This window comes from Emydura macquarii, unplaced genomic scaffold (genome assembly GCF_026122565.2).
Source record: "Emydura macquarii macquarii isolate MOO-44397 ecotype Brisbane River unplaced genomic scaffold, CSIRO-AGI_Emac_v2 contig_767, whole genome shotgun sequence".
Classification (NCBI taxonomy): Eukaryota; Metazoa; Chordata; order Testudines; family Chelidae; genus Emydura; species Emydura macquarii.
The window spans coordinates 596,834-610,897 of NW_027130904.1; the positions used below are offsets into that span (position 1 = coordinate 596,834).

The 14,064-nt window shown below is 39.6% G+C and overlaps 1 protein-coding gene across 3 annotated transcripts in view; it reads right to left on the minus strand.

Moving 5' to 3' along the window:
* Positions 1 to 1,246: 1,246 nt before the first annotated feature.
* JAK2 (Janus kinase 2) overlaps positions 1,247 to 14,064 on the minus strand; it is a 153,759-nt gene continuing 140,941 nt past the window's right edge. For all 3 annotated transcript variants that reach the window (XM_067543052.1, XM_067543049.1, XM_067543051.1), the window contains exons 23-24: positions 12,975 to 13,088; positions 1,247 to 6,269 (exon numbers count right to left, since the gene is read on the minus strand). In XM_067543052.1, coding sequence (XP_067399153.1) covers positions 6,162 to 6,269; positions 12,975 to 13,088 — 222 coding nt within the window. In that variant the 3' untranslated portion in view covers positions 1,247 to 6,161. The remainder of the gene's footprint in view (positions 6,270 to 12,974; positions 13,089 to 14,064) is intronic.

Sequence of the window (14,064 nt, forward strand, 5' to 3'; positions counted from 1 at the left end):
GCCTGCCTCCCTCCCCCCCCCCCCACGGAACTGAATTTCACCTTATGGAATCTATTTTGAGGTCTTCATGCACATGACAAGACTTTGTCAGGCCATATATGCACTAAGGAAAATTTATATTTAAGGTAGGGAATGTAAAAGTTGAGGTAATTATATTAGCAAAAAAAAAATTAAAATTGTATGGCATATTCAGTGCACATAATTAGTATGCATAGGATACTTTACCTTAACTCACCATACAATTTCAACTTCAAGTAACTTTTTCATTTAGTATTTGTAAATGAGTGTGCTGGCCCAGTATGCTCCCTTGTGGCTGGGGTTGGCACTGTGGGGGAGCCCCACCTTATTTCCCCCCAACAGGGGCATCATACAGGGGAATCCTATAAAGAGACCTGGGCCAGGGGGACCAAAAGAAACAAACTAATTAAAAATAAGTATCTCTTGGAAGGAAAATTTGTAACAAACAGTCCCAGAAGCCCTTATCTCAGCACCCTTGACTTACAAGCTTCTCAACTCAAAGTCCACAAAGTCTCTGAGCCAAATCTACTTAGGTTAGTCTTCTAGAGCCTGGGACAGAGATCACCACCCATTTGCAAACTGGAGGGCTTCTAATTTCCCACTCTCTTGCTAAACTTCCTGTTCTCGTTTAAATAGGTCAGTTCTAGGGCCGAGCAGGGAGCCTCCTTGATTATACCCAAGCTGCTCTGACTTTGAGCTCCTGGCTGATCTCTAAGGTGGTAGTTCCTTACACCTTAGTTCCTCCTGTGCTGCTGACATAATGAGCAGTCCAGTTCCTCCACTGATTACAGTCGCTTGCTAGTTGGGGTACCTCGTCCCAGGTGATACCTGCACATTCAATATCCTCTGTCATTGTCTTCTACCAGTTCTTCCTTGGCCTTTCACACTTTCTCTTTCCTCCCTCAGGTACATAATTCAATGCTTGCTTAGTATGTCACCCATCTTCCAGACTGCCTACATGTCCCAATCACCTGAGCCTTCTTTCTTTGAAGATATTTTCTAGCATGTCCTGCTCTGTTTGCTCCCTTAATCTCACATTTGTTTGGTCTTCCATGAAATGCATAATATTCTCCTCAGCCATCTGAGATAGGAGCCTCCAATCTCTCTTTTTCCTCTGTCATCACGCACACTCCTTCTCAATACTTTAACATCTAATTTTGATTGCCAAACATTATCCCATGTCTCTGATCCTGCTCTCAGGCAAACTTTACATATTTTTTCTCCTTTACACATTATCATAGCCTGACTTCTTTATGCAAAAGTCATATTGGCTCATATAAATACTTAGCGGTACTTTCTATTTTCCCCTACTGCTATCAGAGTGATTGGTGGAAGATTGTTATAAAACTGTATGTAAAAATTAGACAAAACTTTGATTTTTTAAAAATCATTTTAATACTTTTTGAAATATGTTGGTACAATATTAATAGGGATATACAGTAATTGGTGTCTGAAAACTATGGAAGCGTTTCTTAGATACTGTGATTTGTCCAAACTCATTAGCTGCTAATTTCCCTCTTTTCTGGTTAGGTCATAGCTTTATGGAAACTCATTCCTGTTGCTTATTACATGACTGTTGCAACTTTTGAATATGTTTAAGAATGAATTTTGAAGCTAAATATATTCACAATTAGTGAACCACAGACCACTATTAAATTTGGAAATAAAAACACATTTGTGTTTGTAAAGACTTTACAATATATAATTCATTTATATTAAAATGATTTTTCTTTAAATATAAAAATCTGAAAAGCAGTAGCTGTAATAAAAATTTCACTTTACTTATAGCAGCAGTCATGTACGGGTAGGACAGAGCACTTTTTCACAACAAATCACAGCATTATAAATAACAAGAAAATGTGACAAAGTGAATGCCAACTGAGGAAAGTAAAATAATTATGGCTTATCTGTTAATGCAAAGACGTATAATGTAAAAGAAAATACAAGAATATATACAGAGCTACTGTAACCAATAGGAACTAATTTCTGAAGTGCATTGATTTTAAAGGTTACTACATTTGGCATTAACAAGTCTAGCAAAGTCACTGCATTTGTTTCCTCTTTAAAACCAACAGAACAGTTATATTTGTGAAAAGACTTTTTTTTGTCCAAATACCTTTTTTGTCCATGGGTTCTCAATCTCGCAAGGTGTTGAATAACTCCTGAAGGTGCCAAGCACTGTTAACTCCTAATAATTTTACTTGGCTCTAGGGATGCTAAATAACTTGCAGGATCAAGCCTTTAATATAGACATAATTTTTACAATCAATAATTTGTCCCTGCCCAACAGAACAAAACATTTTGATGCAAAATTGTAGCTTTTCTCTAAAAATTAAAATGGAATATAAAAAAGTAAAAAAACAGATGCTTTTAAAAAGATGTTTTTAATAGAAACCAGAACTTCAAAACTCTTCTAAGTTCTAACATTAAACTTATGAAATCATACAGCGTATGAAATCAGTCATACTATACTAGAACAATCAAAGGGCTTTTTATTCACTTGAAAACAATAACAGTATGGAAGATCTCTTCACTGCATTACACAAACTTCCCTGAGATTTTTACATAAACAAGCTATATTGTGTGTCTATTAAATATTGGAAACCTAGGGTGGGATCAACAAAGGGACTTAGATGTTGCAACACGGAGTGTCAGCTCCTAACTTTTAGGTGCCTAGAAAATTACAGGAACAACACTGTGATCTACCAAGCAGAATTAGGCACCTATACAATCAAATGGGGGAGAGATTGGTGGCCTCAGACTGCAATCCACAAAAACCACACCAGCAGGGGGCCACCTTCGCTAGCCAGAAGTAGATGCTAGCTAGAGATGTGTGCGCTAAGTCCTGCCCCACCCTCTCATGGAGATATGCATGTAAATCCATGTTGCGGCAGGCACTTACGTCTGTGTTATGATCTACAAACAGGAACCTGCTGCCTGAAGTTAGATGGCTTAGGTGCCTAAGGTGTTTCTTGAGGGAGTCAGTTAGGCACCTGCCTCACTCCACAGAAAATGGTGATGCTGGTGATGGCAGGCAGCCCACTGTAACTTTCTGTGTTAGAGCACTCACCTGGGGTGTGGGAGACGCAGGTTCAATTTCCCCCTCTCTGCCAGAAGAGGAGAAAAAATGTGCACAGGGGTCTTCTACCCCCCACCCCAGAAGAGTGTGCAAATCACTGGGCTATGGGACAGTCTGATATAAGGCTCCCTCACACTTTCCTGTTGCAGCTGTTGTTACACTGTTAATAAATAATGAGACAGTGGTTAGAACTGGGGGACAGGACTCAAGACCTCTCAGGTGGGTGCCCAATCCTCAGATTTCAAATGGGACTTGATCTGGTAAGTGGGCTCTGTGCATACTTACTGGATCAGGCCCCACATGTAACTTAGGTGTCTGAATGCCTGTCTTTCCCTGGTTAGTGAATCACTCTGGGTCTTAGGTAGGGGACAGGAGTCTGGATGCCTAGAATGAGGCAGCACACACCCAAAGGAAGAAACATAGATGCCTAGGGAACTTTTACTTTGAAAAACTTAGGCATCAAATAAGTTCATGTACCTACAGGGTTTGGCAGGAGTTTTTTTGAATTGCAGTGGAGCCAAAACAGGGACTTGGGCACCCAAGTCTGGGGTTTAGGTGCTTATATACTTTCATGGATCCTACTCCTACTGGTTATTGAGTGTCACACACTGCAATTTTAGAGTTCTGCATTTGTTATCCCAACAATAATGCTGTTTAATGCTTGTAAAGCTAGAATATTTTGTTCGGTTACCAAAAAAACCAAAACAAATGAAACAAAACCCCTACAAAACTCACCACACACAGCTAAGACTCTACAAATGCAAAGACATCTTATGTACAACTTATTTCAAAGTTAAGCCCAAAACAATGTAACAGAAATGCAACAGGTATTGATTTGAAAAAAGCACTTGAAACACGATGAAGTTACTTTTTTATAAATGCTTTAACTGTTTCAAACTTTGTGGCAACAGAAGCATAAATGATTGGTAAAATGCAATGTCCAGAATAGAAGGCCTGATCCTGCACTTCTTATCCTTGGCAAAGCCTCCCTGTTTTTGGTCAGCGTGAGACTTGTCTGAGTAAGACCTGCAAGAGAGTGTCCCATAGTGGCAGAAAACATTCTCATACTGGCACTGAGCTAATCTGAATACTGGGTGAGCATTGTTAGCATTGAGGTACTTTTTAAAAACAAATCTTCATTATTATCACAATTTACATTATGACAGCACTATTATGCCCATTAATGTTTGTGAATAGTTTTCCTGTGTCACTGATTTGCTGTCAATTTAGTTAAAAATGAACATTCCACTTGACTAGAAATCTGGAGCTAAGAACAAACACTGAGTTGTGGTGCCCCTAAAGAGAGCTTTTCTCAGCAAAGGTGAACAACCAATCTAACAAGGAAAGTTAGAGTCAAATTTAGTTTACAAATTACTGTATTTTAAGAAAACAAGCAGGATCATATGGCTTGAATTAGAAAACACCACATTCATTGACTTACAGATAGAGACAACAGGAATCATGTCCCCAAGAAATATGTATGTCGGAGACCTCCATCCACAGGTCTTCCACCCCCACATGGAAGGGGGCCCCAGTTAACCTCAGTATACCCCTCCTCTGAGGGTCTGCAATGGAGCAGTGGACTGGGTGAAGGAGTGCATGGGTCCCCCAGAAAGGGTATTTGAGCCTGGAGCTGTATTTATTTTTTCTGTAAAGATCCTTGATAGACTTATGTTACAGGGACTGAGGCCAGAACTACTGGAAGCACAGAACCAAGATAAATATACAGGGACTTGTGCAGGTAGCTCTGGCCTCCTGAAGATCCCCCAGAGTTTTGGGGGTGGATCTGGGTTTGTTTGCGAGGTGGCAAATCTTGGTTCCCAAATCTCCGACAGATGGGGAGGAATTTCTGCATGGGAAATCTCACTGGTATTTCTTTCTCTGAAACCTTGGGGTTTTACCAGAGGAAGGAAATATGAGATGGGATGGTACAACTTCATCAGCAAACAGTCCTGGTAAGATGGCTGGGAATTTTGTTGTAAACTCCTTTTTGGGGGTAGGGCACAGGGCATTGTTAACCATAACCCTGAATTGTGGATTTGGGGGCCGAATATCAGGAGGATAGGGTGTTTTTCTATTTTTAGTTCAATCCCCAAAGCAGAATCCTTATTTATAGTTAAATTCATTCTTGCATGAAGGTTACAAAATCAGAAAGACAAAAGAGCAGCATGTAAGAAGGTTAATAATGTGTTTAGCATTTTAATTCTCAAATGGCCCACTGACATCACTGCTTTATCTGGAGCAGCTTCAATTCCACTTGCTGCCTGTATCTTTATAAAATGTGGCGAGAACCCACGCTTCTGCAACAGATACATGGGAGGAAAGTAGGAAAATAAATTGTGCTGTTTTTATGCTTGTCCATTTCAAAATTTAATTTTGGGGGGGGGGGGGGGGGAGTTGCTGTACAAAAAAAATCTAAATATTTGTTCCCTTTACAATACATCACACAACAGCCTAACATATACCTTTGCATGTATTGCTGGCTAATAATGGACTCAAACAGGCACATTGAAAGTTGCTTAGTAAATTATCTAACCTCCTTCAGTTTGTTCTACGGAGAAGCCAATTCTGCATTGACAATGAAAAATTATAAAACTATATTAATAAAGCACAAGCCCTTGTGCAACACACTACACAGGATGCCAAGTTGCTATACATTCAGTGTGAAAACACTAAAATATATTTTCTGCATCTTCATCTTGGCAAGGAAATGCATTCAGTCTTTTCATCTCCCTAAAAATCTCACCAAAGTGGTAAGTCACTTTTTTTTTTTGCATTGCCACGTAAGGCAAATACTGGTGATACTGACTGACCACATATTAGGTGCACTGTTTAGAAAAATAATCCCCTTTCCATTAAAGTATATCATTGTTGTGTCCTTGTAGTAGCAAATGTATCCTGATGAAGAAAATGGAAAGAATTCCTCACAGTTTGCAGGTTCTGACAGGATATTTTCACACATTTTGCCCACAGCAAAAATAGATTATGTATATAATCCACTGCAATCCAAAGGACAGACTTTGTTCTGTGTTCCAATATGTCCTCTGAATGAATTTAAGTTCTCTTATCCACCCATGTTGTCCCTTATCTGATCCACTCGCAGAGCAAGCTCCCTAAAGGAAGGACGCTGACTTATGTTATTGTTCCAGCATTCTGCCATGATGACATAAATCTGGGGAAGAGATCAGAAAAAGAAAGGTTACTCACCCTGTGCAGTAACTGTAGTTCTTAAAGATGTGCCATCTTATGAATGCTCCACTTCAGGTGTGCATGCACCCCACAGGCCTTTGATCAGAGATTTTCATTGGCAGTGTCCGTCTGGCCCGCACATACACTGCTGATACCCTTGTACCTTGAACCAAGACTATATCAGGTCACACAAGCAAACCACCCTCCGTTCTTTCTCCATGGCTGAGTCTCAGAAGGAAACTCCGAAGCAGAGCGGGTAAGTTGAGCACCCATAGGGACATAATCTTGAAGAACTACAGTTACAGCACAGGGTGAGTAACCTGTCTGTCTTCTTCAAATAGTGTCCCTATGGGTGCCCCACTTCAGGTGACTCTCAAGCAGTATCTCCATAAACAGGAGTGGGCTTCAGAACAGAGTCCAGCACAGAGGAAAGAACTGCATTACCAACTGCAGCATCAGCTCTAGAAACACTGACTAAGGCTCAGTGCCTGGAGAGGGAATGTACCGAAGATCATGTAGCAGTTCTGCATATCTCAGATACAGGTACATTTTAAAGTAGAGTCATAGATGTAGACTGTGAACTCGTTGAGAGAGCTGACACGCTTCTGGGGGTGGAATGCTGGCAGGCCTGTAACAAGCTATAATACACTTTGAAATCCATTTTGATAGTCTCTGGGTAGAAAGGGCAGTCCTTTAGATCCGTTTGCAAATGAAATCAACAGTCTAGGGGATTTATAAAATGATTTAGTCCTATCTAGATAGAAAGCTAACACCCTCCTGACATCCAAAGTATGGAAGGCAGTCTCCATGTTGGAACTGTGTAGTATTGGAAAGAAAACGGATAGGTAAATGATCTGATTCAAATGAAACGCAGAAGACACTTAAGAAAGAAACCTGGGGTATTGGCAATAAGGAAACTTTGCCCTTGTAGAATACTGTAAAAGGAGGGTCTGCCATTAAGGCCCCAATCTCACCGATTCTGTGGGCAGTTGTAATAGACACTAAGATGGCTGTTTTCATGGACAAATTCAATAAGAAGCAGGTCACCATTGGTTCAAAAGGAGATTTCATGAGACTTCTAAGAACCAAATTAAGGTCCCACACTGGAGGGATTACCCAGACCTTTCATGACCCTTATGGTTGTAGGATGAGCAACCAGTGAGAACCCTTCTATAGTACTAAGAAAAGCTGTTAAGACAGCCAAATGAACTTTGAGAGAACTAAGTGATAGTTGTCTGTCTTTAGGTGCAGCAGGTATTCCAGAACAAGCGGAAGCAAAGCAGATTCGGGGACAGCATTCTGGAATTCACACCAGTGACTAAATCTTCTCCACTTTTGAACGTAAGCATTTCTGGTAGAATCTTTCCTACTTTTTAATAACATCTGTTGTACCTCTGCAGAACAAATTGATTTAACACCATGAACCATCAAGGCGCCACATCTAGAGATAGAAAATCGCAGATTGGGATGCAGCAGTCGACTGGTGTCCTGAGGGAGGAGCTGAGGAGTGATTAGAAGATGTATCATTGGACAAAAAGCTAGGCAAAAGGAGGTAAGGAAACAATGCCTACCTTGATTATGTCAGGACAACTCTGGTCTTGTCCTATCTGATTTTGTTCTCGGATTCTCAAAGTGATGAGGTCGGGGGAAACACATAAAACAGTGTCTTCATCCAACTGAGGAGGAAGGCATCCCTCAAGAAATTGTGACCTAAACCCATCCTTGAACAGAACAGATGGCATTTTTTGTTTGTAGCTGTGGCAAAGAGGTCCACTTCTGGAAATCCCCAAGACTGAAAAATGCCAAGAACAACCTGGGAACCATCTCTCATTCGTAGCCTTGGGAAAAACACCTGCTGCGAGCATTGGCTGTAACATTTTGCCTACCCAGAAGACATACTGCTGAAATTCTTATGCAATGGTTTATGCACCAGTTCCATAACCTTATTGCTTCAGCACAAAGGGAACAGGATCTCGCTCTTCCCTGCTAATTGATACAGAACATGCAGGCCACGTTATCTGTCATGACTCTGACAGACCTGTGCCTGACGAGAGACAGAAAATTAAGGAAAGCATTTCTGACTGCTCTGAGCTTCAACAAATTGGTATGGTATGGCAGATTCTTGGAGTGACCATCTGCCCTGTACTGTTAGAGCATCAAGTGCGCCCCCCATCCTAAAAGAGAAACATCTGTGGTTACAGTTACCACTGGCATCAGTTGGAGGAAGGGGACCTCTGCCCCTACATTGCAATGAACCTTTCATTTGTATAGGGAGTGTTTGACCTGTTAAGGAACTGACACCTGTTCTAGGCTGTGTGAACTAATGTGATCTGAGCCACCCTTGGAAAAAGCAAATCTCATATGTTCTGTCACAAAGTGCAAGCTGCCATGCAACCTAGAAATGGAAGACAGTTTCTGACTGAAGTCTGGGGGCTCCCTTCAATAATTCTGACATGGTTTGATAATGTCATGAATCTGTTCATAGGAAGGAAGGCCCTGGATGTCAAGTAATCCAGAGATGTCCCCTATAAATGTTATGTTCTGAATGGGAGTCAGTGCAGATTTTCCCATGTTCAATTGAAGACTCAAGTTCAAGAACAGAAAAAGAGCTTTTCATGTGGTGAAAAACACTTTTTGGTATGGCTGACCCTCGAGCAACCAATTGTAGACGTAGAGGAATACCAGGATTGCCTGACAACGCACATAGGCAGCCACCACCAATAGAATCTTTTAAAACACTCTCTGAGCCAAGAAGAGACCAACTGGGAGTACATGGTATCAAAATTGATCCTGGCCTATGACAAAAATGCAGAACCTTCTATGAGATGGGTGCATTGCGGTATGCATCTTGAAACTTGAGAGCCAAAAACCAATCCCCCTGAATCTAGAGAAGGAATGATAGCTGCCAGAGTCACCTTCTGGAACTTTCAAGACCTCACAAATTTATTTAGGAGTTCTAGATCTAAGATTGTTCTCAACCCTCCATTTTAATTTGGCATCCGGAAGTTCCTTGAGTTACAGCCCCTTCTCCTGTGCTGAGTAGGGACTGGCTCTATCGCTCCTAAATGAAGAAGAGAGTTTATCTCCTGTCTTAGTAGGAACTTGTGAGATGGGTCCCGGGAGATGGAAGGAGACCAAGGAGGAGGGAGGTAGGTAAAAATGGTTGGTGCAGCCTGATATTATTTCCAGCACCCATTTGTCCAAGGTGATACACGCCCATGCTTGTCGGAAATGGGAGAATCTGTCCCCAAATGGGGGAGGTGGGCTAACTGTTATAGCTGACAGGCTCCAAACCCAGGACCACCCAGTTAAAACTGACACTTCAAAGATGAAGCTTGCTGCTAATTTGTGTCAGTTTGGTTAGAGGATCTTTTTCTCTTGATCCTATGTATCTCTCTAGGAGACTCCATTGGTCTCTGAAAACTAGAGAATTGCATCAAGCAGGATTTTTGGGCTGTGTGCAATCTACTTAATTTTTTTTTTTCTGTTCGCAGAAGTGTAGATGCCTAAGGAATGTAATGTGGCCATAGAGTCTTTAAGAATATGCAGTGACTCATTGGTATTTTCTGAAAACAACTTCAGATCATCAAACAAGAGATCCTCTACTGTATTCTGGACTTCTCTGGGGAAACCAGACAACTCTAGCCAGGATGCCCTATGCATCTATAGAGATGTAGTGGGCTGCAGTATTCTGCACCATCAAGAGCTATCTGAAGAGATGTCCTGGCCAATAACTGACCCTCAGCAATAGTAGCCTGAAATTGTTTCCTTTGTCTGAAGAAAGGTGTTGAATAAAGGAGTCAAATTTTGCATAATTTGTAAAGTTGTATCTGGCCATCAGTGCCTTGCTCCAAAGCAGAGCGAAAAAAGTGCTCCATCATTAAGAACCACAGCTTGATTTTCCAGTTCTTCTGTGCCTTGCACTTGAGGGCTAAACAGAAGTGACGCTTCTGTGGGATGTGCAACTCTCCCAGACTACGAACACACTTAGAGTGTCTGTTGCTGACTGGGATAGCCTCTCTACATGTGAGGTAACATTTAAACCTCAGTGAACTGGGCATGCCATCATAGGGAGGATTTCGCCAGAGAAAATAAAGCAATATTTCAACCACCAGTAACCAACTACTACTACTAATCCCCCCACTACCTAAATTAAACCAAGTAGAACGAACTCAGCAACCAGCTAAGGCACTCACAATGCTAAGCAGCATCTCCAGAAGAGGTCATTCCTGCTCAACCAAGGGTGGTTCACCCATGCAGCCTGATACAGCTTCGGTGCGGGGCATAAGGATATCAGCAGTGCATGTGTGGGCCAAACAGACACGATAAGGTAAATCTATGATCAAAGGTGTGTGGAATGCACGTGCATCTGAAGTGGAGCACCCAGAGGGACACTACTCAAAGAAGAATTAGTATTACATACATAGAAACTTCAACTAGTTTTAAACCCTTTGAGCTGGTCCGTCAGTGTAGTAGTTGCCAGGTAAGGGATCTGAGTTAGTCTTTTGCTTCTAGCAATTGGGGGTCACAGTGCTACAGAGACAGAATACTCAGCTCCTAAACTCATGTCTCACTAACCACCTTCTTTGGTTGATATAAGCGGAAGCAGTGAGTGACGGCATCTAGCTTTGCTCTACCAAAGGGGTTGTTATAATAGCAGGGCTTTGCATTTGTGGGAAAATGATTGGGTAGATCCTTGAAGCACCCTGCACCCATTTCCCAAAAGAGTTGAAAAAAATGAATGTTTCTAAAAATATTAAAAGTGCCAAATACTTTATAAGACTGACCAAAGACCAGACTTACAGAGATAGTATTTCTGAATTATGCTCTGTCCCAGCACTATAAAACTTTGAACATTCTGTTCTATTAATAAAGATACACTGGAACCCTCTTATAGTTAATTTAATGCGTGATGTTTCAGTGCATCTCAATATGCAAACTGTTACTTCAGTTCTAGTGAACCTGTACATATACTGAATTTGTTCTATGGAAAAAGATGAATTTGCTCTAAGAGGTTTCTATTGAACACACATCACCACGTCCGAATATTTGGTGGTGATGTCCATAGGAGACCACCTTTGACTTTCTCACTTGCTCTTTGCTGACGAATCCAGTTTCACCAGGACTATTCCTAGTATCCAAGCCTCTTTCAAAAACAAAAACAAATGAATAAAAACCAACGCAAATGCTACCTGCCAGAAAAGTGTTTCTTACTCTCTCCAAAATGAGAAATTAATTCCAAAATTACATTGGCTTGAGGCTCACAAAATAAGCTCTGGGCCACTGAAAGGTTTAAGACCTAATAGCCTGTAATACATCAGGGGTCAAAATGGGAGAGATTCAGTTTCTTACTGTGAAAAAGCACTTGTGTCTTGCTTTGGTAGGTTATGTAATATCTGATCTTGAAATGTTGACATTATTTTTGAGAGAAGTTGGAGAAAGTTCTAAAAATGTAATGAGTTTTTTCTTCTTCTTTCCCTGAGGCCTGAACAGTTTGAGTTATGATAGCCTGGCTTAACAGGTGGAAGATTATAAAAAATAAAAGCAGTTAAAAATATATATATATAACTAGAATATTTCTAAGGCATCTGGCACCATTTTGTGTGCTCAGATGAGGGGTTTGCATGCAAAAACAACTAGTTATACTCACAGATACTCACAAATCCAGAAAAGCCACATTCATTTTTAATTTATTTTAATTTAATTTAATTTTATTTATTTAATCCAACACAATTACAAGGCTCTGATCCTACCAAGACTAATGCACATTTTTAACTTTACGTACACAATCAGAGTCCCACTGACTACTCCCCCATGGGACTACTCATGTACTTAGAGTTAAACAAGTACGTAAATCTTTGCAGAATTGGGCCAGACTCCTCCTGAATGAGTTTATGCATTCCTAAATTTGCTGTGAGAAGAGATATAACCAAGTATAAAACACACTTTTTTTTTTTAAATTTGGAAATTAAATGCAAAAAACCCTATGTTTAATAATAAGATTATATAGTTAAAGTCATAAGAGTCAGAAAAAGCAAAGTTTAATGATACTGTTGAAATCTTAACTAGGATGCTAATAATATGTAGTATTATCTATTCTTATTTTTCAGGTTACAATCTGTAACTTAATGTATTATTACCATTTATGTTGTAAAATTTCTACCATTCCACACAGTATGTGCAATGAAGCTAAGTTAATGTGACTGACCACTATAACTTCTGCATTTTTTGACTTTTTGCGATTTAAACTCTTCAGTTTGAAGGTTGCATTAATACAGTTTTTTCATTTAATATTATAAAATGCCAGCCAGAAATATTAATAGATTGAATCACCTGTTAATATCCCAAGGATCTTATTAAATTTGCAATTCTGAACTCAGATCTGCCTGTGCACCTATTGCAATAGGTCAGAGGTAACCTATCTAGAGATATTCAGCAACATTTTCACCTCTAGGTTATTGACGGATTGCCATACTAAGAAGCAGGAGCTGAATGTTTGATAATACCCTTCTATCTGATCTTGTAACTACCATGCAATAGCAGCACCATGTTTTATTGCATTTGACTATGCAGTTTGTGTAATTGATGTTGCTTCAATAACCCATACATCACAGAACACTCAGCTTATAATTACCACCTATTCACCTTGGCTGATCCAACATTAAGACAAAAAAATTAATTGTAATACCTCATCAGGACATCCATCTGGTCTCGGCAGTCGTCCATTGTTTTTCAAAAGTTCTATCAAATGAAATACAATCATCTGCCCTTGTTTATCATTACCAATCATGCGCATGAATTCCTGAAACACAAAGTCAACTTTTATTCATGGAAAAGAATAATTATACACATTGTAACACTTTGAAGAGAATTAAAAAAAATAATCTATGACCAATAGAGTTAAGGACACTATGAAGAAAATCTTTAAATATATCAGGAACAAGTAAAATCATAGCAATGGACTAAGTGTGATACTAGATAAAGGTAGTAATTATGATGCAGGTAAGGCAGAAATATTCAATAATGTATTCAGAAAGAACCAGGATGATGTCTTCATATATTAGAGTGATAATGAAATACTTTTTATTCCATCAGTAAGTAGGGAGGATATTAAACAGCAACTATTTAAAGTTAAACATTTTAAAATTTAAAAATAGCATGCACTGAAGAATATTAAAAGATTTGGCTGAGGAGCTCTCTGAAGCATTAATGTTGATTTTTAACAAATCTTGAAACACTGGAGATGTTCCAGAGGACTGGAAAATGGCTAATGTCATGCTAATATTTAAATAGGGTAAAACAGAATGACTAAGGTCATTATAGGCTAGTTAGCTTGAAATCAATCCCAAGCAAAATCATGGAAAGACTGGCATGGGAAACTATAAGTAAAGAATTTAAAGGACGGTAGCATAATTAATGCCAATCAACATGGTTTTATGGAAAATAGGTACTGTCAAACACATCTGACATAATTTTTTGATGAAATCACATTTGGTTGAGAAATGTAACCGTGTTGATGTAATAAACTGTCTTCTGTAAGGCATTTGGCTTAGTTGTGCATGATGGTCTGATAAAAAAATATATATATAGGCTATATTGATTTTGTAAGGGATTAAAAGCTGGTTAACTGATAGACTGTAAAAATTAATTGTAAGTGGGATCCTGTAGGGATCTGTGCTCAGCCCACTGCTATTTAATCTCTTTATGGATGATCTGAAAGAAAACAAAATTATTGCTGGTAAAATTTGTAGATGACACAAATATTGGGAGACTGGTAA